This window comes from Rhinopithecus bieti, unplaced genomic scaffold (genome assembly GCF_001698545.2).
Source record: "Rhinopithecus bieti isolate Rb0 unplaced genomic scaffold, ASM169854v2 scaffold_47256, whole genome shotgun sequence".
NCBI classification, from domain to species: domain Eukaryota; kingdom Metazoa; phylum Chordata; class Mammalia; order Primates; family Cercopithecidae; genus Rhinopithecus; species Rhinopithecus bieti.
The window spans coordinates 74,641-102,225 of NW_016819014.1; the positions used below are offsets into that span (position 1 = coordinate 74,641).

The 27,585-nt window shown below is 40.1% G+C and overlaps 1 protein-coding gene across 2 annotated transcripts in view; it reads left to right on the forward strand.

Annotated features, from left to right (window-relative positions):
- The window catches only part of LOC108519190 (S phase cyclin A-associated protein in the endoplasmic reticulum-like), a 121,247-nt gene that overhangs the window by 64,470 nt on the left and 29,192 nt on the right, over positions 1-27,585 (forward strand). For both annotated transcript variants that reach the window (XM_017858030.1, XM_017858029.1), the window contains exons 4-5: positions 21,905-22,142; positions 27,254-27,403. In XM_017858030.1, the coding sequence (XP_017713519.1) occupies positions 21,905-22,142; positions 27,254-27,403 (388 nt within the window). The remainder of the gene's footprint in view (positions 1-21,904; positions 22,143-27,253; positions 27,404-27,585) is intronic.

Consider the following 27,585-nt stretch of genomic DNA (forward strand, 5'->3'; position numbering starts at 1 on the left):
CACAGAATACCAGTAACTATATTCAGAACATTTTAAGAGAGGGAAACTGTATTCTGAAATGAACATCCTCAACATTTTTTAGTTCATTATACATAGGACCCCTAAGCCCACCTATCCTTCCTTACTCTTACCCAGTCCCTCACCACCAGTCACATTCTAATAAAATTAAGACTGTCTAGAGAAGTCAGCAAAGCCAAGCATGCCTGTATTCAGTGTTCCAAGTTAGTCTCTTCCCATCAAGAAATGTAGACCAAGCCTACCTTCAGTGAGAGCTCAGGAAGTGACTGTTTGTGGGTCTGTGACCTAAGTAGGATCTGGTAGTAGCATGCTACACAGAGGTTGGCATACCAAACACTGTCCATCTGGAACAGTGGCATCTGCCAGCTTGGAGGCCACCATGCTGCCCAGCTAGTTATGGTGCAATGGCCAGGCCCCTCCCTGGAGGTCTCCTCTCAGGCAGGAGACCTGTGCTGACCTTGTCTTTTCTTGAACACACAGCATTACATTACAAACCTGCCAGCATCTCAGGTCTGCGTCACCTGTATTTTCTTGAATCCAGATCAATATCACAAACATAAGCGTTTCCATATGTGATTGCTGTACAGTCTGTGGGCTTCAGCTTTCACTTTCACACAGATTCAGTCACTTGAAATCTATGGAATTTAAAAGAAACCTAAAGGTCATTCACCGTCACTTGTTTTTTGTAGGAAAAGCAACTGAGCCAAACTGACTTGAATCAGGACCTGAGATTTCTAGCTTGGTGCTCCTTCCACTTGACTTTATGTGATTCAGGATGTAGGAGCATATATTTCATTTCTTTGGAAATTTTCTCAATTACATGTGGAACATGGAAATAGGATCTTCTTCTCTTTAATGCACACAGTCATGCTCTTGTTCTCAAGACACTGAGTATCTGTCCTGTGCCAAACACCAAGTTAGGTAGGTAATAAAGATACTACCCTCAGGGAGCCAAGAGTCTAGTGTGAGGTCAGACTTATAAAGTAATAGTTATAGCAGAAGAGAATTTGCACAGAAGAGGAAGTAAAGCACTTACAGAGGAGGTCAAAATAGGCATCCATAGGCAGAATCCAAGAAAAGTGGAAGGAAAAATCAATTGAGAAAAAGGACATGATATGTACATTATGTGGTATACCAGATGTTATTGGTGCCTTTGGTTCACCTGGAGGTCATCTGCCAATGGCTTTCTATATTTCTCTGCCTCAGGACGTTCTCTGCACAAGGAGCTATTTGCTAGAATGCAGAGGAGTTTAACGCCTCCAGTAGTGACCCTCAAACAATAAATTGGTGGATAATACCCCCACCTCCCTAATGTTCAGTAGTACAATTCTGAGTATATTCTGTACAGTTCTCACAGGATCCTCAGCCCTAACCTGTTTTTTGTTTGTTTGTTTGTTTTGTTTTTGAGACTGAATCTTATTCTGTTGCCCAGACTGGAGTATAGTGGCACTATCTCAGCTCACTGCAACTTCTGCCTCCCATGTTCAAGCAATTCTCCTGCCTCAGCCAGCTGAGTAGCTGGGATTACAGGCATAGGCCACCACTCCTGGCTAATTTTGGTATTTTTAGTAGAGATGGGGTTTCACCATGTTGGCCAGTCTGGTCTCAAACTCCTGACCTCAAGTGCTCCGTCACCTTGGCCTCCCAAAGTGCTGGGCGCACCCAGCCCATAACCTGTTCTTTAACACATCCTTGATTTAGTTTTCTCCCTTCCCTGTTTCTCTTCTCTTCATCCTCACAAATAATCTATTTGAACCCATATTATTTTTTCAGGATCTGCTTTTAGGGCAGCCCAAACCAAGAGATATGGACATACAAGACCTAGTGTCATGTTTAGTTTGATGTAGCTGTGCAATTGGGCAACTGGGGAGAGCAGCAGGACATGAGATATTAAATGAGCTCCATAAATGTTACTTCTTGGGAGGTACAAAGGGCTACAAGAGCTAGACTAGAGCTGTCGAAGGCTGCTAAAGTTGCTTGAGAGGGAGGACAGGATCAAATTTCTGTTACAGAATGATCACTCCTACTAAGAAACATAGAGATAACTGGAATGGCACAAGCCTAGAGGCAGAAGGATTAGTAAAGAGGCTCTTGCATAATCCAAGTGAGACATGTTGAGGGCCAGTAAGGTCAATGAAAATAGAGATGAGCAAATACATTAAGAGGGAGTAGAACAAATGTAGGGGAGATGGCATAGGGTTTCATGGTGTGGGGGGTGAAAGGAAGGGAAGCATCTAGAATGACTCCCAGGTTTCTGACTATAAAATTTTGAATGGTAGATAGCAGTCTCCAAATTAGGAAATATTTATAAACAGTTTTTCATAGTGGAAATATGAGTTTGGTCCTAGACATGCCTAAGGGTTATTATATATGATACAAGATTATCATATACATATACATATACATACATGTATATGTATAAACTTTGGTCTACTTGGATAATCTTTAGGCATGCCTAGGACCAGACTTATATTTCCACTAAGAGAAACTGCTTATATTCTCAAACTTGGAGACTATACTGTCTACCACTCAAAATATTATATTTATTATATATTTATACATCCGATAAATTATGTTTACACATCTGATACATTTTATTTAAAATTTTTAATTACTATATAATTTGTTTTATTATGTATATGAAATATAATTCCTTCTATGTACACATACAACTGGATTTTAAACAGTGATTTACTCTTGATTGTTTTAAGAATTCTTAATCTATTTTCTCCATTATAATTTCCTTCTGTAACCTCAATTGCTTAGCAAACTTCTATTATTAGGACTTACTACAAAAACAGATTATTCTAGAAAGAAAGTCCAGGTGGTTTTCTGGCTTAATTTACCTAGGAAATTCTTTGCAGTATCAGTGTAAGCTGCTTCTCTGAAAGACCTGAGAAAAATGACCCCTCATTGTTGTTCTTCCTCTCAGCCTTCAGTCTCCCAACATTTCCTGAACACCACCAGACTACAGGTATACAGGGAGTTTTTTCTACCTCCTCAGATTCGTTTACTTCTGATATTTACAGATTGTTTTCTCCTGCTTGTTTCTTCATGAAAAGTATATTTCTAAACTATAAATCACAGCGATAAGCATTTTGTTGCATGCGTTAAATAGAGTTTCTGCTGTAGGTCATAGGCATGTCCAAGAGGAAAGGTAGTGTGGTTTTTGCTTTATTGGAGTAATTCACGTAATATCTATTTTGGCTACCAGAAGCTAACCAGAGCCAGAGTCAAGGAAGGCTTTGTCCTCATAGCCCTTTTGTGCCAGGAATGAAAGAGGAAGAGGAGCTAGAGAGGGCTTCAAAAATTGCCTCTTGCGATGGCAGAGCCTGAGATAATTAAGGGGACTAATTGATAGCACTGGGCTTTGAGTAAACACTGCAGTCTGCCGGTGGCCCAGCCTTTGTGATGGTGATTACCGCTAGTCTGCCTTTGCACTACTCTCCTATTGTGCCCTTAATCTTCTCATTTTTACCTAGGTTTTCTTTTTTCTTTCTTTTCTTTTTTCTTTTTTTTTGAAACGGAGTCTCGCTCTGTCGCCCAGGCTAGAATGCAGTGGTGCCATCTCAGCTCACTGCAACCTCTGCCTCCTTTATTCAAGCTATTCTCCTGCCTCAGCTTCCCAAATAGCCGGGATTACAGGCGCTTGCCACCATGCCTGGCTAATTTTTGTATTTTTAGTAGAGATGAGGTTTCGCCATGTGGGCCAGGCTGGTCTCGAACTCCTGACCTCAGGTGATCCATCCACCTCGGCCTCCCAAAGTGTTAGGATTACAGGCCTGAGCCACCTCACCCAGCCAAATTTTTACCTAGGTAACACATTTTGGATGTCAGAATTTGTGCTGTTAGTCTTTGCTTCAACTTGGGATAGAAAAGCAATAGCTGATGACTTGTATCAGGTTTAGTTTTGAAAAATGAACTTGAATTTTTTTAAGTAAAAGTTGAAATTCTGATCCTCTGATGAAAGGATTGATTTTATGTCAGAATTCCTCCAGAATTTTAATATTGTTAACAAATGATTCTTAATCACTTAAGCAAAATTCAGCAGTCTGTAATGGGACTCCCAGAAATGGGTATTTCTGGCCAGGTGTAGTGGCTCAGGTAATCCCAGCACTTTGGGAGGCTGAGACGGGCGGATCACCTGAGGTCAGAAGTTCGAGACCAGCGTTGCCAACATGGTGAAACCCCGTCTCTACTAAAAATACAAAAATTAGCCGAGAGTGGTAGCAGGCACTTGTAATCCCAGCTGCTTGGGAGGCTGAGGCAGGAGAATTGCTTGAACCCAGGAGGTGGAGGTTGCAGTGAGCCAAGATCGCACCACTGCACTCCAGCCTGGGCAACAGTGCGAGACTCCGTCTCAAAAAAAAATGAAATGCCTATTTCTTTGGCCTTTACTATTAACAGTTGTCTATTCTTGGTCCTACAAGTAAAGAGAAAACGATGGTTTTCAAATCTCAGGGCAGGAGCTCAATTGCTGTAATTGGTTGAAGCTCATTGGGTCCCCCTTAAGGTGCTGACTCCTTAGCAGAACTAATAGGATCAGCATAATAATGAGTGATTATAAATTAAAACCAACATGGGCTGTTAACTTAATCAGTAATCATTTACAGTATTCCTAACTGTGCTAGGAACTATGGCAACAAAGCCAGGAAGCAGTGGACCCACAGTAAAAGAGTTCGCACCTTACAACTACACTGAAAAGAGGAACTTATAAAACCTGGATAATTCTGATTGGTTGGAAAAGACTTGTGAATTCAAGAACATTTGTATACAAAAACAAGTTTGATGTTATATATATTTGTGTTTTTCATTTTCATATCCATAGATGACAATAACAAAATGTGTTCCAGCCAAAGTTCTGGAAACCTATGTCATGAAAAGATAAGAATGATTTGTGATTTAGTCCATTTATTATGTGGCTATAAATGAGTGCTTTTCAAGCTTTTAAGGGTGCTTGAAAACCATTTGTTCAAACAAAGGTAAACCTTAACTCTGCCTGCCTGCCTGTTCATTCATTGAACAAATATTTATGTAGCACTTGCTCTGTGCCAGGCCCTGTGCTAGGATTGGGAGAAAGCAGTAATGGCTCAGACATCAATTTTGTCTAAGGACTCTATAAGCTAGTAGGAGGAAAAAGATGCCTATACAGCTATCGTACAAGACAGAGAGTGATCAAGAGGATAGAAGATAACAAAAGCACTTGACATGCTGCCTGGTACATAGTAAATGCTTCATAAATGTTGGCCACTATTATCACCATCATCATTGATGGAGTTCGGAGGAGGGAGAAATGACTGTTACTTTTCTGTGGGGATTAGCTGGTTTTTAGAGCAGCTAAAATTTAACGTGGCCCTCAAAAGATGGAAAAGATTAGAACATGCAGAGTTGAGAAAAAGGTGGACCAAGAAAATAGCATAAGCAAAGACATAAAGGAGAAAAATACAAAAAATAGAGTACCTTAACTGAACTTTGAAATATGTATGATGATATTTTAATGCTCCCAGATCCTCATGAGGCTTAAATGGGATCATAAATATAAAAAGACTTTGTGAACTACATAAAATAATTTGCTGAGATGTGGTAACGGCAATAGTGTCATTAAAACCCTTTGACTAGAGGAAATGGATAAGTTTTGAGACACATGCAACCTACCAAGATTGAACGATGAAGAAATCCAAAACCAAAACAGACCAATAGCAAGTGATGAGACTGAAGCTATAATAAAAGTCTCCCAATAAAGAAAAGCCCATGACCAGAGGGCTTCACTGATGAATTCTACCAAACATTTAAAGAACAACTAATACTAATCCTACTGAAACGATTCCAAAAAACAGAGGAGGAGGGAATGCTTCCAAACTCTTTCTACAAGGCCAGTATTTATTACTTTGATGTCAAAATCACAGAAACATCAAAAAAAGAAAACTAAAGGCCAGTATCCCTGATGAATATTAATGCAGAAATCCTCAACAAAATACCAGCAAACCAAATTCAGCAAAAAAGATCATTCATTATGATCATGTGGGATTTATCCCAGCAATACCAGGATGGTTCATTATATGCAAATTAGTCAATGTGATACATCATTATCAACAGAATGAAGGACAAAAACTATATGATCATTTCAGGACATGCTGAAAAAGCATTTGATGAAATTCAGCATCCCTTCGTGATTAAAAAAAAAAACTCTCAAAAAATTGGGTAGAGAAGAAACATACCTCAACAGAATAAAAGCCATATATAGACAGACCCACAGCTAGTATCATACTGAATAAGGAAAAATGGAAAGCCTTTCCTCTAAGATCTGGAACACAACAAGGATGCCCACTTTCGCCACTGTTACTCAACATCATACTAGAAGTCCTAGCTAGACCAATCAGACAAAAGAAAGAAAAGGCATCCGAATCAGAAAGGAAAAAGTCAAATTATCCGTTTTTACAGATGATACAATCTTGTATTTGGAAAAACCTAAAGACTCCATCAAAAAACTATTAGGACCAATAAACCAATTCAGTAAAGTTGCAGGATACAAAATCAATGTACAGAAATCAGTAGCATTTCTATATGCCAACAACAATCTTGAAAAAAAATCAAAAAATGTAATCCCATTTACAATAGCCACAAATAAAGTTAAATATGCAGAAATTAACCAAAGAGGTGAAAGATTTCTACAATGAAAACTATAAAACATTGATTAAAGAAGTTAAAGAAGACATAATAAATAGAAAACTATTCCATGTTCATGGATTGGAAGAAGAAATATTGTTTAAAATGTCCATACTATTCTAAGCAATCTTCAGAGTCAGTGCAATCCCTATCAAAATATTGATGACATTCTTCACAGAAATAGAAAAAACAATCCTAAAATGTATATAGAATCACAGAAGACCCAGAATAGCCAAAGCTATCCTAAGCAAAAAGAACAAAACTTGGAAGAATCACATTACCTGACTTTATAATACAAAGCTATAGTAATCAAAACAGCGTGGTACTGGCATAAAAACAGACACATGGACCACTGGAACAGAATAAACCCAGAAACAAATTCATACATCTACAGTGAACTCACTTTCGACAAAGGTGCCAAGAGCATACATTGGGGAAGAGTCTCTTCAATAAATGATGCTGGGAAAACTGGACATCCATATGCAGAAGAATGAAACTAGACCCCTATCTCTTACCATGTACAAAAATTGAAATGGATTAAAGATTTTAAGACCTCAAAACTATGAAACTACTACAAGAAAACATTGGAAAAACTCTTAAGGACATTGGACTCGGCAAAACTTTCTTGAATAGTACCCTACAAGCACAGGCAACCAAAGCAAAAATGTGTAAGTGGGGTCACATCAAGTTAAGCTCCTGCACAGCAAAGGAAACAATCAATCAGGTGAAGAGACAACCCACAGAAGAGAGAAAATATTTGTAAAGTATTCATCTGACAAGGGATTAACAACCAGAATATATAAGAATTCAAACAACTCTATAGGAAAAACTCTAATAATCTGATTTTTAAATGGGCAAAAGATCTGAAGAGACATTTCTTAAAAGAAGACATACAAATGGCAAACAGACATATGGCAAACATCACTGATCATCGGAGAAATGCAAATCAAAACTACAAAGAGATATCATCTCAACCCAGTTAAAATGTCTTTTATCCAAAAGACATTCAATAACAAATGCTGGCAAGGATGTGGAGAAAAGGGGAACCCTCACACACTGCTGGTAGGAATGTAAATTAATACAACCACTATGGAGAACAGTTTGGAGATTCCTCCAAAAACTAAAAATAGAGCTACCATATGATCCAGCAATCCCACTGCTGGGTATATACCCAAAAGAAAGGAAATCAGTATATCAAAGAGATATCCACACTCCCATGTTTGTTGCAGCACTGTTCCCAATAGACAAGATTTGAAAGCAGCCTGTGTGTCCATCAGGAGATGAATGGATATAGAAAATGTACTCATAATACACCATGGAGTCCTATTCAGCCATAAAAAAGAATGAGATCCTATCATTTGCAACAACATGGATGAAATTAGAGGTCACCATGTTAAGTAAAATAAACTAAGCACAGAGAGATAAACATCAAGTGTTTTCACTTATTTGTGGGATCTAAAAATCAAAACAAACTCATCAACATGGAGAGTAGAAGGATGGGTACCACAGGCTGGGAAGGGTAGTGGGTGGGTGGGAGAGGGCTGGGGATGGTTAATGGGTACAAAAAAATAAAAGAATTAGAATGAATAAGACTACACATTTGATATCACAACAGGGTGACTATAGTCAGTAATAATTTAATTGTACATTTTAAAATAACTAAAAGAATATAACTGGATAGTTTGTATCACAAAGGATAAATGCTTGAGGGGAGAGATAACCCCATTTTCCGTGATGTGACTATTACTCATTGCATGCTTGTATCAAAATATCTCATGTATCCCATAAATATGTACACCTACTGTGTACCCACAAAAATTTTAAAAACATAAAATGAATTTTTAAAGCCTTTGAGCAGGGAAGTGACCTGCTATTTGGGAGCACTAGTCAGGTGTCATGTGAAGAATGTATTAGAAGGTGGAAAGTGGAAGGGGCATTAACAGTTGTCCAGGTAAGAGACGAAAGGAATGGAAAGAAGAATGTTTTGAAACACCCTCCCATAGACACTCTTTTTATGTATGGTATCACCAGTCTCTCGGGCATCAAGCTCCAAACCTCATCATCTCTAATATCTCCTCCTGATACCCCAGATCTATTCTACTGCCACATTCTGTGGATTGAAAGGAAACTTAAAGTCACCTATCTGGTCATCCAGTCAGGCTTGAATCTTTTCAGTAAGCCTCTCGGTCTCTGTTCAACACCTCCAGTGACAGGAAACTCATTACTTACTAAGGGGAGCTTGAGTTGTTGATGCTTAAACCATCTCTCCTTATACCAAGCTAATATCTGTTTCCCTGGTGCTATCTATTAGTGTGAGGCCTACTTGCTCCTTGGCAACATGCAGACTAATATGAACCTACTCTTCCTGAACTCCCCTGGTCTCACTGTACTTCATATATTCCTTTGCTTTTCTTCCTGTTCTGGTTACAATGGCTGTGCAACAAATTACCCTAAAATTTAGTGGCGTAAAACAACCATCTATTAATCTCACAGATTCTGTGAGTCAGGAATTCTTTTAAGGTACGGAGAGGATGGGTTATCTTTGTTCCACAATGTCTGGGGCCTCAGAAGACATGAAGGCTGGTGGTTGGAATCATCTGAGTGCTTGTTCACACATCTGTGGTTGATGCTGGCTGTCAGCTGGGGGTCTTTCCATGTGGGGTCTCTGCATAGGCTTAATTGGCTTCCTTACAGCATAGTGGCTGTGTTCCAAGAACAACCATCCTGGCAGTGAGAGAGCAGCTGGAAACCATATCACTTTTTATGACTCAGCCTCAGAAATCACACAGCATCACTTGCACTGGATTCTATTCACCAAGGCAGTCGTGAAGTCCCATCTAGCTTCAAAGAAAGGAGAAATAGACTTTGCCTCTTCCTGGGGAGGATGAAGTTTCTAGAAGAGCATCGGGGACCAGAAATGTTGCTCTGGTTATACTTGAAAAATATAGCCTGCTACTTTCCAGCCTACCCTAAAGATAAATGAGTTCCCAGTCTGCTGTTTTCAGCTGTCTTCTATTCTCTCTGCAGTCTCTTATTTGATACTGTCAGCCCATTCCTAAATATTTTGTTGTCATTAGCTACTGTCTTTGGACAAAAGGTTTGTTGGTATTGGGAGATGGGCAATGAAGTGAATGTAACAGGACTAGGCAAGTAGAACTAAGAGAAGTAACATTTGTTGAGCACCTTTGATATACCCTGAGCCGAGTGTTTCATGTGGGCTATCTCCCTACAAGCATTCAAGAGTCCTGCTTACACTGTCAAAGGAGTTAAAACAGCCTCTAGACTGATAAGGAGGAGTGACTACCCATATCCTTCAGATCTGGAGAATGAGAAGAATACAGAAGCAGGAACTTCCGGACTGTCTCTGTACTCACAATGGCAGAGTGCTAATAGAGGGACTTCTGAAAGATCCATCCCAGCTGACATAAAGCCCTACTTGATTTGAAGGGAAAGAAAGATGACAACTTCATTGGTACAGTTCACCTTGAGTGTTCACTATGTGCTAGGTAAGAAAGGGAACTGGCTGGATCCCAGCCCATAGGGCCAAAGTTTAGGACAGTCTCCACTGACTTACCATTCTCACAGGGGACAAGGGATGATAACCTAAACATGCAGGGTTTAGGGGAACAGAATGTGTCCAGGATACATTTGCAGTCAGATTCTCACTGGCTCTAGGAGGTTGAGGAGGCAGGATCTTAAGAGGAAAACTATGTGTAATGTTATATTGAAGAGCACAGGTTGGGAAGTCAGAAAGTTGTGGGCTCAGTTTCAGCTTTCTCAGTTCTGTGACCTGTGGCAGCGTGCAGAAGAGTGATCATGGCTCACTGCAGCCTCAATCCTCCAGGCTCAGTCTATCCTCCCACCTCAGCTGCCCAAGTATCCGAGACTACAGGGATGCACTGCTGCATTCCACTAATTCTTTGATTTTTTTTTTTTTTTTTTTTTTTTTTTTTGGTAGAGACAAGCTCTCCCTGTGTTGCCCAGGCTGGTCTCAAATTCCTGGGCTCAAGTGATCTACCTGCATCAGCCTCCCAAAGTGTTGGGATTGCAGGCGTGAGACACCATGCCTAGCCCTGGTTCTTTAGGTTTTCAAAGCTGTTGCTCACATATAAAAATGAATGTGTTACTTCTTCCCTCACAGGGTTGGACACGACAGAAGCAAATGGGGGCTAACATCTGTCACTCTTATCTCTTGTCTAAGATGCTGTTTTTTACATATTCATGTATTCATTATAACCCATTTTGTTCCAAAAACTTGACATAGCTTATAGAAGTATATACATCTCTTTTTTTTAATTAAAAATGAAAAGGAGATAGGCAGGAAAGGTAAATCAAGCCACAGCAAGTAAGGTTAAGGCCCAAACCCTATTCATAACAAGGTCATGATAGACATTTCCTCCTGGAATTCCTACTGGCAATTTCTACCAGGAACTTATATTTAATATGTTAGATCCTGAGCTCATTGGCTTTCACCCAAAGTTGGCTGTCCCTCCTGACTACCTTATTCTGCTCATGATTCCAGTAATCTGAGTAGATTTTAAGACCCAAAGCCTTAGTCATCTTTGACCTTTCTTTCCCAGAATCCAATCCAGTCCTATTTGATTCCATCAAAGGGATGTTTTCCTCTGAAATATGAGATGGAACATACTATTTATGCCACTTACTTGATATTTGTCAACGTGCAGTTCATTATTTCTCTTATATACCTGGTTTGTGTCTAGAGTTACAAGATTTACCTAGAGAAAGAAAGAAGCTAAATATCCTAGCAGCTCCCCATCAGGCACATAGCACCTGAAACAAAACAAAATAAGAATTTGAGAAATAGCTGTTCATTGGCAGAGCTAGCAAATACCAGTAAACAATCATTGGCCTATGTCAGAATCCCATTTCCTGGGCCTATTCTATACTTAAGAAGAAGAACTGCCCACATCTCATGTTCTTCTTTCTCTGAGTTAGGAAATAGGCATCCAAGGCCTTCATTCCTTTGGCATGCCTTGCTAAGATCAGTTCTCTCTTTCTTCCTTCCATTTATTTGGTAAATATTTACTCATACCTATTTACTGAGTATGTGCTATGTGCCAGACCTTGTCAAGATACTGGGGATCGATTGGTCAAAAAGACACCACTCTTATGAAATTTATAGTCTAATAGGGAAAAAAAAGTCAACCAATATACAAATAAGATAATTTTAGCTAGTGACATGAGAAAATAAAGCCTGATAATATAGCTGAATGTCTTGGTCAAGGGTTTCTGCAGATGAAGCAGTCAGGAAAGGCCTCTCTGGGGAGATGATAAGCTAAGATAGAGCCAGCCATGTAAAGACCCAAGCAAAGAGTATTCTAGTTGAGAAGAATGGCAAGACCCTGAGGTGGGATGTTCCAGAAACAGAGAAAGTGATATATTGAAATGTGAAGAGCCAAAAAGAAAGTGGTAGAAGATGAAGTCAATAAGTAAAGGCCAGGAGATGAGGACAGAAAGATGAGAAATCTGAATTCTTCTCTTAAGTGTGAAGGGAAGCCATTGGAGGATTTTAAACAGGAGAGTGGCTTAAAAAGTAAAAAGCATCTGTTTATTCTGTGAAGAATGGATTAGAGAGGCAAGAAAGTAGCCAGAAAGATCATTTAGGAGGATACTGGAATCATAATGCAGCACCTGATATGACAGTTTTTTCCTCCCAGTTACTCTCCCAGCAGAAGCAATTACGTTTACTTGGCAACACAACATAGCCTCTGGCAGAGTTCCTTCAACCCAACTTCCAAATTGTAAAAATAAGAGAGGCCCAAAGTATCAACTAGCCAAACCAGTGTGTCAGCACAGGGTCCTTTGCTGTTTACAGTATGGGAAAACTGAAGCTAGAGAGGTCAAAAGTGTCCCATCTGAGAGGCAGTACTGGACAGTAGCCCTAGCCTGCAGTTCCAAGATCTAGGAGCATATCTTGTCAGTCATCCAGAGCTGCCTGCCTTCTAACCTCATAGGCTCCTCCCTGCACCTTCATCCATTCACCTTTAGTTTTCCTAAGATTGTCCTGAGCCTGTGGCCTCTTTACTCTTCCACTTTGTTGTGTCTCCATTCAGACCTTTGCCAGGGTCTAGTTTCTTCTTCTTAGAGGGCCTTGTCCTTTACCTTCCATTCCTATTGGTGCCCTCTGGTCCTGCTCTTTCTTCAGCCTCTTCCAGGTTGTTGATCCCAAACAGCAAGACTGTCCATTCCATTTTCATCATCTATCACTTCTCCTCTCAGGAAGGTTCCCTTCTCAAGAGTTCCTCTTTAGCCAGGCACAGTAGCTCACGGCTGCAATCCCAACACTTTGAGAGGTGAGGTGGGAGGATCACTTGAGGCTAGGAGTTTGAGACCACCCTGGGCAACATAGCAAGACCTCATCTTACAAAAAATTAAAAAACCAAGTGTAGTAGCACATGCCTATAGTCCCAGCTACTTGGGAGGCTGAGATGGGAGGATTGCTTGAGCCTATGAGTTCAAGGTTACAGTGAGCTACAATTGTGCTATCACACTGCAGCCTGGGCAACAGAGCAAGACCCTGCCTTTTAAAAAAAAAAGGGGGGGGGGTTCCTCTTTGAGTTCACCTGAAACTCATAATCAGGTAACTGGAAATTATCCCAAGTATCTGAGCCCATCCTACCTAATGTTCTCACTTTTTAGTTAATTGTCCCTATATTTTACTGTTCTTTTTTTCTTTTTTTTTTTTTTTTTTTTGAGACGGAGTCTCACCCTGTTCCCCAGGCCAGAGTGCAGTGATGCAATCTCGGCTCACTGCAACCTCCGCCTCCTGGGTTCAAGACATTCTCCTGCCTCAGCCTCCCTAGTAGCTGGGATTACAGGCACATGCCACCATGCCTGGTTAATTTTTGTATTTTTATTAGAGACAGGGTTTCACCATGTTGGCCAGGCTGGTCTTGAACTCCTGACCTCATATGATCCACCCACCTCAGCCTCCCAAAGTTCTGGGATTACAGGCATAAGCCACCATGCCCAGCCTATTTTTGCTATTCTCTAACCAAATGTCCTGACTGTCTTGGAGTGCTTACATAGACATACATTCCACCTTGACTTTTCTCTTGCCCTCAGCTCTCCATTAAGTCATCCCCATTTTCTTCAACAGAGCTCCAAATTAGATTTGCATTAAAAAAGCTATTGTCCACATCTACTGTATATATAACCTAAAAGGTTAGAGAGGGAGGGTGTGCTGTATGTGTGTGCGTCTGTGTAAGAGAGAGACTGACTGTAATTTTTTTTTTTTTTTTTTTTTTTTTGAGAGATAGTCTCACTCTGTCGCCAGGCTAGAGTGCAGTGGTGTGATCTCAGCTCACTGCAACCTCTGCCTCCCGGGTTCAAGTCATTCTCCTGCCTCAGCCTCCTGAGTAGCTGGGATTACAGGTGTGTGCCATCACACCCAGCTAATTTTTTTGTATTTTTAGTAGAGACAGGGTTTCACCATGTTGGCCACGATAGTGTCAATCTCCTGACTTTGTGATCCGCTTGCCTCAGCCTCCCAAAGTGCTGGGATTACAGACGTGAGCCACCACGCCCGGCCGACTCACTATGATTTTCAAAGTAGATTTATATCCGTTGTAACATCCCAGAATTGAACAGAATCTTAGACATCATCTAGGCTCATGTCCAGCTGAGTCTTGAGTGCCCTCTGCTACTACAGTGGTGTGACCTTCCAGGTACCTCTTTCAGGATGAAGAAGAATGTCATACCACACCAAACAGCCCACTTCACTTTTGGGTGTTCTCATTATTAGAATTTTTTTTTTTCCAGAAATAGGATCTCACTGTGTTACCCAGGCTGGAGTGCAGTGAGGAGATCATAGCTCACTGTAGCCTCGAACTCCTTGGCTTCACTGATGCTCCTGCCTCAGCCTCCCAAGCAGCTGGGACTATAGGCATGTACCACCACACCTAGCCCTAGAAAATTTTCCATAGATTTATTTCATAGATGCTTTCTAGTAACATGTCTCCCCTGGGTTCATAAATAAATACTTCTTCAGTTTGAAGATAGCCTTTGTGTCCTTCAGGTCTGAGCTAAACTTCTCAATTCCTTCAAATATTCCTTGGGTGACATTATTTCCAGATACTTTTACCACACAGATTGCTTTACTTGGGAACTTTCATACTTCTGTGTCCTGAATTAGAGCTGCACCCAGTGCTGGACACAGCACTTCCAGAATAGTCATATAGTGCACTGGAGCAGGACTAAACCTTCCTTGTTGTGTACATTGTACTCCTTTTAGTCAAAATTGACTTATATTCTTTGTTAATCAAGCAGTGCTGTTTTCTCATTTGAACTGCTAGGCACCTAATTTGCTACGTCTTTTTTCCCACTTATTGTTGACAAGCTGTATTCCATTCCCTGTTACTTACCCTCTTCCCATCTCAAGCATGTGGAATTAGTTTTTATAATCTAAAAATAAGACTTAAGTCATTTGTATATATTTCCTCCTGTTTTTAGTCCTCACATTTATTTGTAGGTAAACCTTGCTGTGATTACTTTCTCCTCCTTGAAGCTATCTTCACTTTGCTTCTAGGGCACCATACTCTCCTGGTTTTCTTCTTACCCTACTGGTGACTATTTTTTAGTTTCTTTTGCTGGTTTCTTTTCATCTCTCCTGGTTCTAAACTTTGGGGTATCCCAAGGATCAATCCTCAGACTCTAGACTCACTAGAATGAGTTTCTAGTTTTAAATACCAGCTCTGTGTTGATGGTTTCCAAATATCTCAAGCCCAGACTCCTCCTCTGAATTTGGGCTTGTGTATTTATTCAGCCATTCAACACATATGTATTGAATAGCTACTGTATGTGAGACTGTTCTAAGCCCTGGGGATATATCTGTGAAAGAAAAGAGACAAAAATCCCTATTCTTGGGAAGCTTATTTCACACAACTTCCAATCCAGTGTCTCCACTGTGATGTATAATAGGCATCTCACATTTAACCAGTTCAAAACTGAATTCCTAGTTTTCCTCCTGAGACATGCTCTCTTCACTTTCTTCCCCATTTCTATGAATGGCAGTCACAGTCTTCCAGTTACTCAGGCCAAAAAGCATTGAGCCATTTTTTACTCCTCTTTCTCACACCCACATCCAGTTTATCAGGAAATCTGTTGACTTGCCCTTCTGAATATTTTCAGAATCCAACCACTTCCCACATCCATGGTTACCATCCTGATTCATACACCATTATCTCTCACTTGGATAATTAAAGCAGCCTCCTAATTGGTCTTCCTGCTTCTAGCTTGGCTCTTCTAAAGAGTTTTCAACCAGTAGATGCAGTGCTCATTGTTCAAATGAAGTCAGAGTACATAACTTCTGTGCTCAAAACCTTACAGTGGCTTCCCATATTACTCAGTAAAATTTTTTTTTGGTTTTTTTTTTGAGACAGAGTCTCACTCTGTTGCCCAGGCTGGAGTGCAGTGGCCAGATCTCAGCTCACTGCACGCTCCGTCTCCCGGGTTTACGCCATTCTCCTGCCTCAGCCTCCCAAGTAGCCAGGACTACAGGCACCTGCCACCTCGCCCAGCTAGTTTTTTTGTATTTTTTAGTAGAGACGGGGTTTCACCGTGTTAGCCAGGATGGTCTCAATCTCCTGACCTCGTGATCCGCCCCTCTCGGCCTCCCAAAGTGCTGGGATTACAGGCTTGAGCCACCGCGCCGGGCCAAAAGTTTTATAATGGTTTCCAAGACCCTACCTGATCTTCTCTGCTGCCTCTCTGACCTCATTTCCTATTACTCTTCTCGTTACTCAACTCGCTTTAGCCACACTGGCCTTCTTGCTGTTTCTTGAACATGTCATGCACACTTCTGGCTCCAAGCCTTGGGATTTTCTGCTCTTTTACCTGAAACACCCTTCCCCCAGGTGTCCACATGGCTTTCTTCCTCACTTTCTATAGAATTTTGCTTAAATAATGCCTTAGAAATGGCTTCCCCAACCACCCTATGTAAAGTAGCTTCACACACATTCCTACTTCTTCATTTCCTAGCCATGTCCCTTGCTCTTGTATCACACCATACATTACATATTATATATTTGTTCGTTTATATCTTCCTGCACTAAATGTAAGCTTTATGAGAAAAAGGTCATAGATTGTATTGCTGAACTCCAGTTCCTAGAATAGGGCTTGCCACATAGTTGGCCATCAGTGAATATTTGTTGAATGAATGAATCATGATTGACTAGGTTCTCTGGAGTAGGCATAATAAAGTTCCTACAACAGTATCTATATTTGAATCTCCAGAACCTATGAATAGTACCTTGCTTGGCTTAAGGGATCTTGCAGATATGATTAAGTTAAGGATCTTTAGATGGTGAGATTATCCTGGATAATTCAGGGGGGCCCAATGTAATCACAAGGGTCCTTATAAATAAAGACGGGAGGCAAGAAAGTCAGCGTTAGAAAGAGATTTGAAGATACTCCGTTGCTGGCTTTGAAGCTGCAATAAGGGGCCATAAGCCAACGAATTGAGGCATATTCTAGAAGGTGGAAAAGGCAAGGCAATGGATTCTCCACTGGAGCCTCCAAAAGGAACACAGCTCTTGTGACAACTTGATTTTAGCCTAGTGAGATCTGTTTTGAATTTCTGGCCTTCAGAACTGTAAAATATTCATTTTTTATTGTTTTGAGCCACTACCTTGTGGTAATTATTCCAGCAACAATAGGAAACTGATACACCCACCTGCCCCTGTTAGACTGTAACGCCTCTAGAACAGGGGCTTGATCTTTCCTTAACCTTGCCCGTCGCAGGTGCTCAGAGTTCCTGGAGCACAGGTACTTTGGTTTTTTAGACAGAATACCTGACAGAATATCATGCCTGTTTGTGCTCACCTTAAACCCTGATGAATGACGTTGTCACTGGATACAGTTTGGCTTTCTCAGAATATCCCAGGACATAATATCCAAAAACTGGGATACTGCTGAGAAATAATTTACTTCTCCTTGAACAGTAAAGTTCTCATCCATCATTGGGGGAGACAATGACTTAGTCTCACCCACTCCAACACTCTGCAGATCTTTGAGTGCAGGTCTATGGGTTTAAGGGCTAAAATGGGATGTTCTCACAAAATCCCTCAGGGATTCCAGAACAAAGCCAAAATCCAAGAAGCTAAGAGAACAATCTAGAAGATCACCTGCACTGAAGATCATAGTGAATGTTACCAAGCTGGAAATCTGGGGACCATGGAAATGAGGGCAAACAAACAGAAGAAAAGGGATTATAGAGTCTGGAACTGTCACAGCTGCTTTTTTAGGCCAACTAAGGCCCGGTGTATAAGTGGTTTATGAAGATGGAATGGACGGCACTTCATGCCCACACAAATCATGCTGTTTTTGCCCAGCTGTACTCTCCTTTAAGGTAAAGTAGGGTTTTCAGGCATTGTGCAGTATTAATGAAAACCAATTTTACTTTTCCTAATTGAATCTAGCTTTTGATGAACAGAAATGAATGTCTCACTAAGATCTCTAGTCCTGAAGACCTAACAAAAACACCTTAAAATCTGGTAAAATTACAAAGATCTCAGAATGTACTATGCAAAATTTCAGATCTTATTTTTCACATCTTCTATGTATTTGTTAAAGAAAACTTCGTGACCCATGCCTGATATGAATAAGGCCTTTTACTTTTTTCTTATAAACATTTAGGCTTAAAGTGATTATAACTGACAGTTAAGACCAACAGAAGCCAGTGGCCTGCTCATGGACAAATTATCTGTACTTGAAGCTAAATCAAAAGTAAACATTCTCTACGGTCCCTTCAGGTCTGCATTAGTCCTGTGGAAGCCAAATGGGACAGTCAAACCCTCCCCTTACCCCCATATATCCTGTGGACTCTTCAACATGAATGGTCTTTTCCATGAAGCACTATTTTATGCGTTTTGAACCATTTCCACATCTAAGTTCTTAAAGGCTTATTTAACAGATTTTCCTCAATTACCATTTTTATTTCATTAGGATAATATCTGCAAAAGACTGGGCTCTATTGCTTTATAATCCATCAGATTAGTGTTTTCCTAAATAATGGTGCAGGAGAGAATATGTTCTGATAACCTTCACTTTTTTTTTTTTTTTAAGATTTTTTATATGTATTATTTGGAAGAGGAAATAGCAGTGAATTCTTGTCACTTAATAAATGCTCAGAAAGACTAAGTATTATAAAATGTTTTAAATGACAAAGCTATATTCCTGAATATCTGTATTAGAATATGCTGATAATCAGTTTAAAAGCAACACAAGAGTAAAGGGGAAGTCACCATTCTGAACCACAGAGCAGTAAAACTGTTGTCACCAGCAATGATGTTACTCATCCTCAAGGTTCTGAAAGCCTATTAGAAATCAGCTTTAGGGAGAAATATCTTCTGACTTGTCACTGGATCTAAAAGGCAATCAGTGTTAAACAAACACAGGCCCCTTTTTGGAACCTATATAATAAACTCAGACACATTAATCTCTACTCATGTCTCTAGTCAGGGTCTGACCCCTAACTCTTTTGGCTTTAATGGAAGGAAGTAAGGGTCAGCTGACATTAGCTAACAGAAGTTTGTGTAACAGTTCAGATATACATATAAGCAAATAAATATCATTTCTTAAACTTTTTATTGAGTGTTGTGAGACAAAAATATCTCCCCTCGACAATACAAGATTGCATTATAGTCTCTGTATATCTTAACAGTATTTACTTAATCACAAAATTTGACTTAAAAGAAGGCATCGAGAGGAAAGAGGAGGTCAGCCTCTGTTTGACCTGGATGTTTTGGTCCATGGACAAAGCACTGACCCTAAACAGTCAGAAGCCCTGGGTGATATTCCTGCCACTAAAAATTTGTATGACCTAAAACACTTCACCTTATTTCTCTAGGTCTCACTTGCCTCATGTGTACAATGAGAGGACGAATAACTTCTCTACCAACTATGAAAACCCAGTAAGAACGAGATAAGGTGATACAAATGAATGTACTTGGCAGATCCTGCCGTATAAATGAGATGACAGTATTTCATAAGAGAGCTTCTTTCTTGAATAGAGAACAACTATACGAAGATGTCATGCCGCTTGGCTGTATTCTTAGAAATATTAGAAATAGTGCACATTCAAGAAATAAATGTGTACCATGGTTATGAATATAACTGCTTTGATGCAACTAGCAAAATGAATAAAATGATCCCTTTGGAAAAACTAAGTTATGAATTGAGAAAACTAGACAAGATACTAGAAATTTGCCAGTCAGCACCTCTCAATTCTTGTTTAATTAGTGACACCTCTTGAGTGCTTCTGGGAAAGATGATGAAGTAAGCATAGTTCTTCAAGGACTACCTCCCATCCAGCTGAAAGGAATGACAAATGACAACCTATATATATGTGTATGTATGTATGCATGTATGTGTGTGTATATATACATGTATATATATACACACACACACACACACCTGTACACACACTAACCCAGATTTTTAACACTAACTCATAGTGTTAAAAAGTAGGGAAAGGTAGTATGCCATGCCAGAAACATAAAAGCACTCCTGCTCAGTGTTGTGTAGATCATGCCACATTAAAGGAAGACATTGAGTAGAAACTTGTAACTTGCCTTCCTGAGAAAAATCAGTGTCATGAAGAAAGAGCACTAAGAGACCTGAGGTTTTGTGCAGTGGTTACAAGTGGCTATAGCAACTCCAGACCTTACATCTCAGATTCAAACCCAGTAGAGGAAAAAGTGATGACTTCTTCCCAAGTGTCTCAGCAAAAGTATCTCCCTCTATCCCATTAGCTCTGATTGTGACATGTGCCATCCCTGAGTAATGCTCAACAGCCAGAGAAATGTGTGGCTTAACCTTAGGCCTGGGTACCCTTGAGCCAGAGTAAATAGGGAGGGAGATCTATGTGAAGCATATTGGCTATGAGTTAAAGAAAGGTGATTCCTTAGAAATCTTTGTACAGTTTTTGTTTAAAAGGGTGAATGCTTGGCAGCCATGTTTACTATAACTGCCTGCTCTTAGTCACTAGATGCTTCACATATACCTTAGTTCAGAATTGCTTGACTAGCTCAGTTGGTAGAGCATGGGACTCTTAATCCCAGAGTCAGTGGGTTCAACCCTCACATTGAGTGGTTCTACTTTTTTTTTTAACACCTGTGAAAAGAAGGGAAATTTTTAAAAAATAAATAAAAGAACAAACAAAATAAAAAATACCTTAGTTCGGCCAGGCGCAGTGGCTCACCCCTGTAATCCCAGCACTTTGGGAGGCCTAGGCGGGTGGATCACGGGGTCAGGAGATCGAGACCATCCTGGCTAACACGGTGAAACCCCGTCTTTACTAAAACGCAAAATTAGCTGGGTGTGGTGGCGGGCGCCTGTAGTCCCAGCTACTTGGGAGGCTGAGACAGGAGGATGGCGTGAACCTGGGAGGCAGAGCTTGTAGTGAGCCGAGATCACGCCACTGCACTCCAGCGTGGGCAACAGAGCGAGACTCCATCTCAACAACAAAAAATAATAATAAAAAAATACCTTAGTTCAAGGATGAGGTAGATTTAGCATACCCCTGCTGCTTTACTATTGATTTTAGGTGTTCATTCGCCACTGCCGTTGTCTCTTCTTGCTCTTCTGTAACATTACCTGCCATGGTAGCTAAGCTGACTTCATCTGATTTGTGTAGACCTAATCCAGTACTTGCTTGTTCTTGGAACTGTGGCTTCTACAACCTGTCCCACCTGTACTCCTCAATGTTGGAAAAGGGGCTTCAAAAGCAGCTGAAGAATCGCCCTATCACAGTATACCAACACATTACTGGGTTTTTGAGGCCTCATGCCTTCCTAATAGTTGCCTCCCCTAAGAAGAGTTCCTTTATCCAGAAAGGAAGCTAGGAGTGTGTTTTGGCCTCTGAGTCCCAAAAGCTTTCACAGACTCTGTCCACTTTGCCCAGACCCAGGATACTAAACAAAGTGAGGCTACAAAGTGTGGGAAGGGTGGTTGGCAGCCTCAGCACTGGCTGCAGAGTGCTCAGTTGACACTGCTGCAGCAGGCTGGTCTTCCAGAAGAAAAAGAAAGCCACAGTGCAGTTGGTGGGGAGGGATTTATTCCTTGAAGTTCTTTGTTACCATATTATACAACTCAGATGGTTTGTTTTTAATGGTCTGATTGTCTTGTTTCATTTAACCTATACAAATTGCTAACATCCTTTAAGTAGTTTTTCTCAAAGAATTGAATGTTTCTTTGTCAGGTCATACAGCATATTTGACAATAATCGCCAGGATCCCACAGGGCTGACAGCTGCTCTTCAGGCAACCGACCTGGCTGGAGTTCTTCATATGCTCTACTGTGTCCTCTTCCATGGCACCATCTTGGACCCTAGCACTGCCAGTCCCAAGGAAAATTACACCCAAAATACCATCCAAGTAGCCATTCAGAGTTTACGTTTCTTCAACAGCTTTGCAGCTCTTCATCTGCCTGCTTTTCAGGTAACAAGTATTGGTTTATATCAATGTTAACCAATTGAGAGTTAATATTTTCATGTAGATAGGATGTCAGGTTCTTCTCCTGAATTGGGGTATAAGGAATAAACTACAATAAATGGAATTATAATATATGTTATAATTTATTAAGCTACTATTTTCTGGGAACTGTATTAGATGCTCTATAACATCTAGCATTCTCATAGCTACCATGCAAAGTATTGTTATACCCATTTTACAGATAGAGAAGCTGACAGTTAAGTAATTTGCCCACGGTTACATGTTTGTGAACCAGGACTAGCAACTGTAACTCTCCCACCCCAAAGCCTATGTTCATCCTTTGCCATGCTGCTATTTATAAACCTTTTGTCTGGAATTCTTTAGATCAGGACATTATCATCTCATCAACTTTTAAATATTAAGGAAAGTAATGGTTTCTTATGTAAATAGAACCAAAATTAGATAAATTATTTGGTTGATATGACTTTCTGTGGATGGTTTAGCTGATTTTGTATCCAATGTAAAGTATATAACTAGCTTTTTAGATAAGTTCTTTGATTGATATGACTTTCTATGGTTGGTTTAGCTGATTTTGTGTTCAGTGTAAAGTGTATAACTGGCTTTACAGGGATTTGCATCTTTAGCTATTAAGTTTTTGTAGCTAAAGAAAGAAGAATTGCTTTATGCTATAACACCAGACTGTCAGCCTGGAAACAGATTTTTTTTTTCATGTAGGAAATTTAATTTTCAAAAACACTGAACCTTTGGAACAGAGCAAGCCCCAAGGAATAGACTTTCTCTTTCAGTTTATTAACTGTCAAGTGATTTCATTAAAAAAGGAATAAACTTGGCAGATGATGAACCCATAATTTAGGTGAATTGCTTTGCTCAGAGGGAAAAAGGTTATAGAGATACGAATGTATGAAAATAGTGGACTTTGCCATTCTGAGATGGAAGGAATACTTCTATATTGTAGCTGATGACAAATGTACAGTTCTTTGATGTCTTCCTGTCATTTTGTTCAAAAAAGGAAATTTGTGACTAAGTTGTATCATTGGATCTAGTATCTTTCAACTTTGTAGAATTAGTTTGTCTGTCATGAGAACAGAAATCCCTTCCTTTGGGTTAATGCTTTTCTGTCTCCAGAGCAGTTGAACTAGCCTTAGGTGGTAACTCACTGCACAATACATAGAGTTCTGGGAGGTTACAGTCACATATAAATGAGAGATACCTGCTTCAAAAAAATGTCAGTGGTTCTCGCCTCAGGGTTGAACATAAATATCTGTGTTTTTTGAAGACCTAAGCCCACTGTATTCTGTCTGGAAACAGTTTGGAAATCAGGGAACCTTAACTTTACATACTCAGGATATGGAGTCTACCGATCTACCCATCAGCTGTGTCGAAAGGGAGTGATTTCTTTTGTTAGTAGATTATGGAATAGCAAATATCTAAAAACTGTCTCTTAGCTTCCTGTTTCACGGGTCTTCTTGACCAACATTTATACTGCTACAGGGGACTCCACATCATAAACAAGCATCTAGGATAAGTCAGCTGTTCAGTCAGTCACTCTGTCAGGGAGCCCCAGGTCCCTGCTCCCTGCCCCTCTCCTCCTGTGAACTTGTGGCCTGTGCAGGCTCACTCACAAAGGAGCACCATTGAACTTCAACCAGACCTGCTCCCTAGTGGCCTTTAAGCCTAAAGGGCTTAATAATGGGCAATAATGTCAAGTGATTTCATTAAAGAAGGAAAAGAAAAATCAAAAGCCTATTTCTGGAATCTTTGGTGCCCAACTAAGATAAAAAAACATTTCTCCTTTCCAGATCCTTGCTGTATCCAACTTGAAACTTATCCCCACTTGAGCCACTTTTGCCGAAAACAGCAGGAATAAAACAAGAGTGGCTCAAGAGGGTTCAACTGTTCTCCAAATCAGTGTCTCTAGGGATAAAAAGAAATTAAATAACAAAATAAATAAAAGCAATTATTCTAAAATCAAATGCCCTGGCTGTCATTTGGAATGCCCTTTCTTGACTGGTTCTCACAATTCTCCAGTACCTTTTCTTCCTTCTTTTCATGCAACTCTATATTTCCTTCTCAGTTCTTTCCTTCCTGTTTTTTCTTCTTTTTTATCTCTCTCCTGTCTCTCCTTTCTTCTTTTATTTTATCAGTCTCGCCATTACTCTTTCTCATTCTCTTCCTAACTATAGTTTCCAAGTAGCCTTTACCCTTCATGTTTCTTTCTGACTCCTCATCAGCATGTGAGGGGACCTAAATGCCCAGAATTTCTAGCATTGGGGCCTTTAATATATACCAATGACTATGTGTTTTTTCTTAATTACTTTTATGCATTTACAAACAAACAGATGAACTTAGTAGAGGAAACATTTATTTCTGATCACAGATTCTAGGAGTTCAGAATTCAGATGGGGCTTATCACAGTGGAAATTACTTGTCTCTGCTCCATGATGTCATGGCTATAGCTAAGAGCTAAAATCATCTGGAGGCTCTTTACTCTTATGTTTGATGCCTGGGATGATTCAAAGACAAGATTCACCTAGGACTGGTGGCCAGAGCATCTACCTACTGCTTCTCCATGTGACTTGGACTTTTTAAACACTATGCTGTCTCGACTCTGAGTGGGAGTGTCCTAAGAGGAAGCTTCCAGAAAGCAAGTGTTCCAAGAGAAACCAACAAAAGCTACAGGACTTTTTATGACTTAGCCTCAGAAGGCATACACTTACTTATCAACCATACTTTATTGGCTGAATCAGTCATAAGCCTTCCATATTCAAGGGAAGGGAAACATAGGCTTCACCAGCTATGTAAAGCAACACGTCTGTCTACATAGACACTGTTGATGTAGATGGACGTGATCAAGACTGTAAGCTTAAGTAAATTAAATACATAGTATTTGTACTGTATAGCAACGGATGAGTTTTCCAGAAAAGTACTATTTTTGTGATAGTTATGGGCAGAGAAACTCATGTTCTGGTTCATCAAAACAACTTACATGTCAAAAGTGAGATTTTAGGAACTATGTATGTAAAGGACAGGAAAAGAGATTTTAAGTGGAAAGAAGGAAAGTGTACATCTCAGCATGATCTGACCTCAGAAAAATCTGAGAGATAATTTATGAATTGCCTGGGAGGCTCACAGGAACTGAAGAAAAAAACTGAAGTGAGATAAATTGTCTGACCTGCTGAAGAGTTAGACGAGATGATATAAGACATGTTGATGATTTGGGTTTGAATGCATCACAAGAATACAGAGCTGTTACAGGGAGACATCCTCATTAGACCCCTGGATCTGGAGTCAGAATGACCTGACTTTGAGCCATCACATTACCTCTTCAAATTGTATGACATTAGACAAGTTATTTGAACACTTAAGACTCCATTTCCTCATCTGTAAAATAGAGATTAAGAACACCTACCTCACAAGACTATTTGAGGATTAAATATGATTGCATAAAAGTGCTATGCTCACTAGCAGATAGTAGGCCCTCAGAAAATGTGAACCGACTCAGTTTCTGAAAAGAAGAATTTACCTAAACTGTCTTGCAGATGCTGAGTCAGAAGGTTGGAAACTGAATGCAGCATTCCCAGTGTTCCTTCACCCTCTTCAAAGCCACAAACCTATGTACTTATTTTGTGTGAGAACCCATCATGTAATAGTACAAAAGGTTATCCATTAGAGTATTTTCCTAGCTGGTTCCATTTCATTGTATACTAATAAGGCTGTCAAAATATTTTTCTCTTTTCAGCAAAGAGTCTGATTTCACTCTGAATTCATATTGGCATGGGTGGCCTTGAGACTGGGGATATTGTATATTGCATTCAGTTTGACAGTTTTTACAATTGAAGGTGGTCTCAGGAAACAAATCAATGTACTGACTTGGCAATTAATTCTGGCTAAAAAGGAAATATAGTTTCCTTGAAAATTGGTTTAATTTTATATTCAAACTTATATGCCCCTTGACCTGCTCTTATCAGTGAAGGTTAAACAGAGGGCACTGGGTCACAGCATGCTGGACGTGACTAATTAAATAAAGGCTGAGCTGAGAAAGTGTCACTACTTGATTTAAAGGAGCAAAGCCCTTCTGAAGTCTCTTTGGGGCTTGAAGAACATTTTTTTGTTTTGTTTTGGGGCTGTGAAACAGACAAAAGGCACTCTTAAAATTTAGCAGTAATTTTGTTTCAAGAATGCTCACTAAAATGGCTCTGTTTCACCCAGTTAGGTAAAGTGAATTCATTGAAACGTCCAAGCTGCAACGCATCCAACCTGGTTCAAGCCCACTCAGACCTCAAATCAAAAGATGAGTTTAAAACGCTGCCTTTTCCCACAGGCCAGCAGTGGTGCTTCATTCCAGTGTGGGCTGCGAGTGTATTCTGTGGGCTTCGCCTCTCCCCTTTGCCCTCCTGTCGCTCTGTCTGTTTGACATGTTTATTAAATAGAGCTGCACAGACTCAGACTCTCTTCTTGAGTCGCCCACCGCCGACAGCCCTTTGCCTGTCTGGAGAAAGGATCCCAGAAGTCCCATAGCTGAGGGGTTTCATGGTTTTAGGGAGAATTTTTTGTATTTTTTTTTACATTCTTTTGGGAGCCTTTGATTTATAGAGCTACTTATTTGAATAATAACTAGTTGTTATTTATAATTTTTGTTTAAACATAAATAATTAGAAATATATGTTTAACTCTGTGTACAAGAAAATATTTTCTCCTTCAGAAAAAAATTTTGGAATTTAGCTAAGTGGTAGATTTACAGGTGAATTTTAAGTTTTTTATGCTTTTCCAGATTTTCTACAGTAAGAATATTTGTATATGAGAAAATTAAGTTATTAAAATAGAATAAATAACTGTGCTTTAGGTAGATAATGTCTTGATCCACGTGGTATAGGCATTTGGTCTGCTGCTGTCCCTTTTCAGGTTAAACATTGTATTTATTATTGTCATTTATTAGAAAAAGAACCCCTAAACTGAAGTGTTAAGTATAGTACTGTAGAAATGTCATGTTTTTCCAGCGCGGTGGCAGAAAGTGCACAGGGCCAGTCTTGCTTTGTGATTTTCAGCCTTGGCTCTCCCTGGGCTGAGGGCTTCTAACTGCTCCTTGTCTTTGTCAGTCTATTGTAGGGGCAGAGGGCTTGTCCCTTGCATTCCGGCACATGGCCAGCTCCCTGCTGGGCCACTGCAGCCAAGTCTCCTGTGAAAGCCTCCTTCATGAGGTCATCGTCTGTGTGGGCTACTTCACTGTTAACCACCCAGATAACCAGGTAAGAGGCCCTGGAAAGTTCCTTAGAACATTCCCCCATTGCTGAGAGTGTGACGTATTGGAATGAGAAAAGGCAGGCTAATGGGCTGGAACCCAAATGTCCTCTGTAAAGCCCTTTAACCAGATGCCAGGAATATGCCTCTAGCTCCTTCTCTTCTTCTTTTTTTTTTTTTTTTTTTTTTT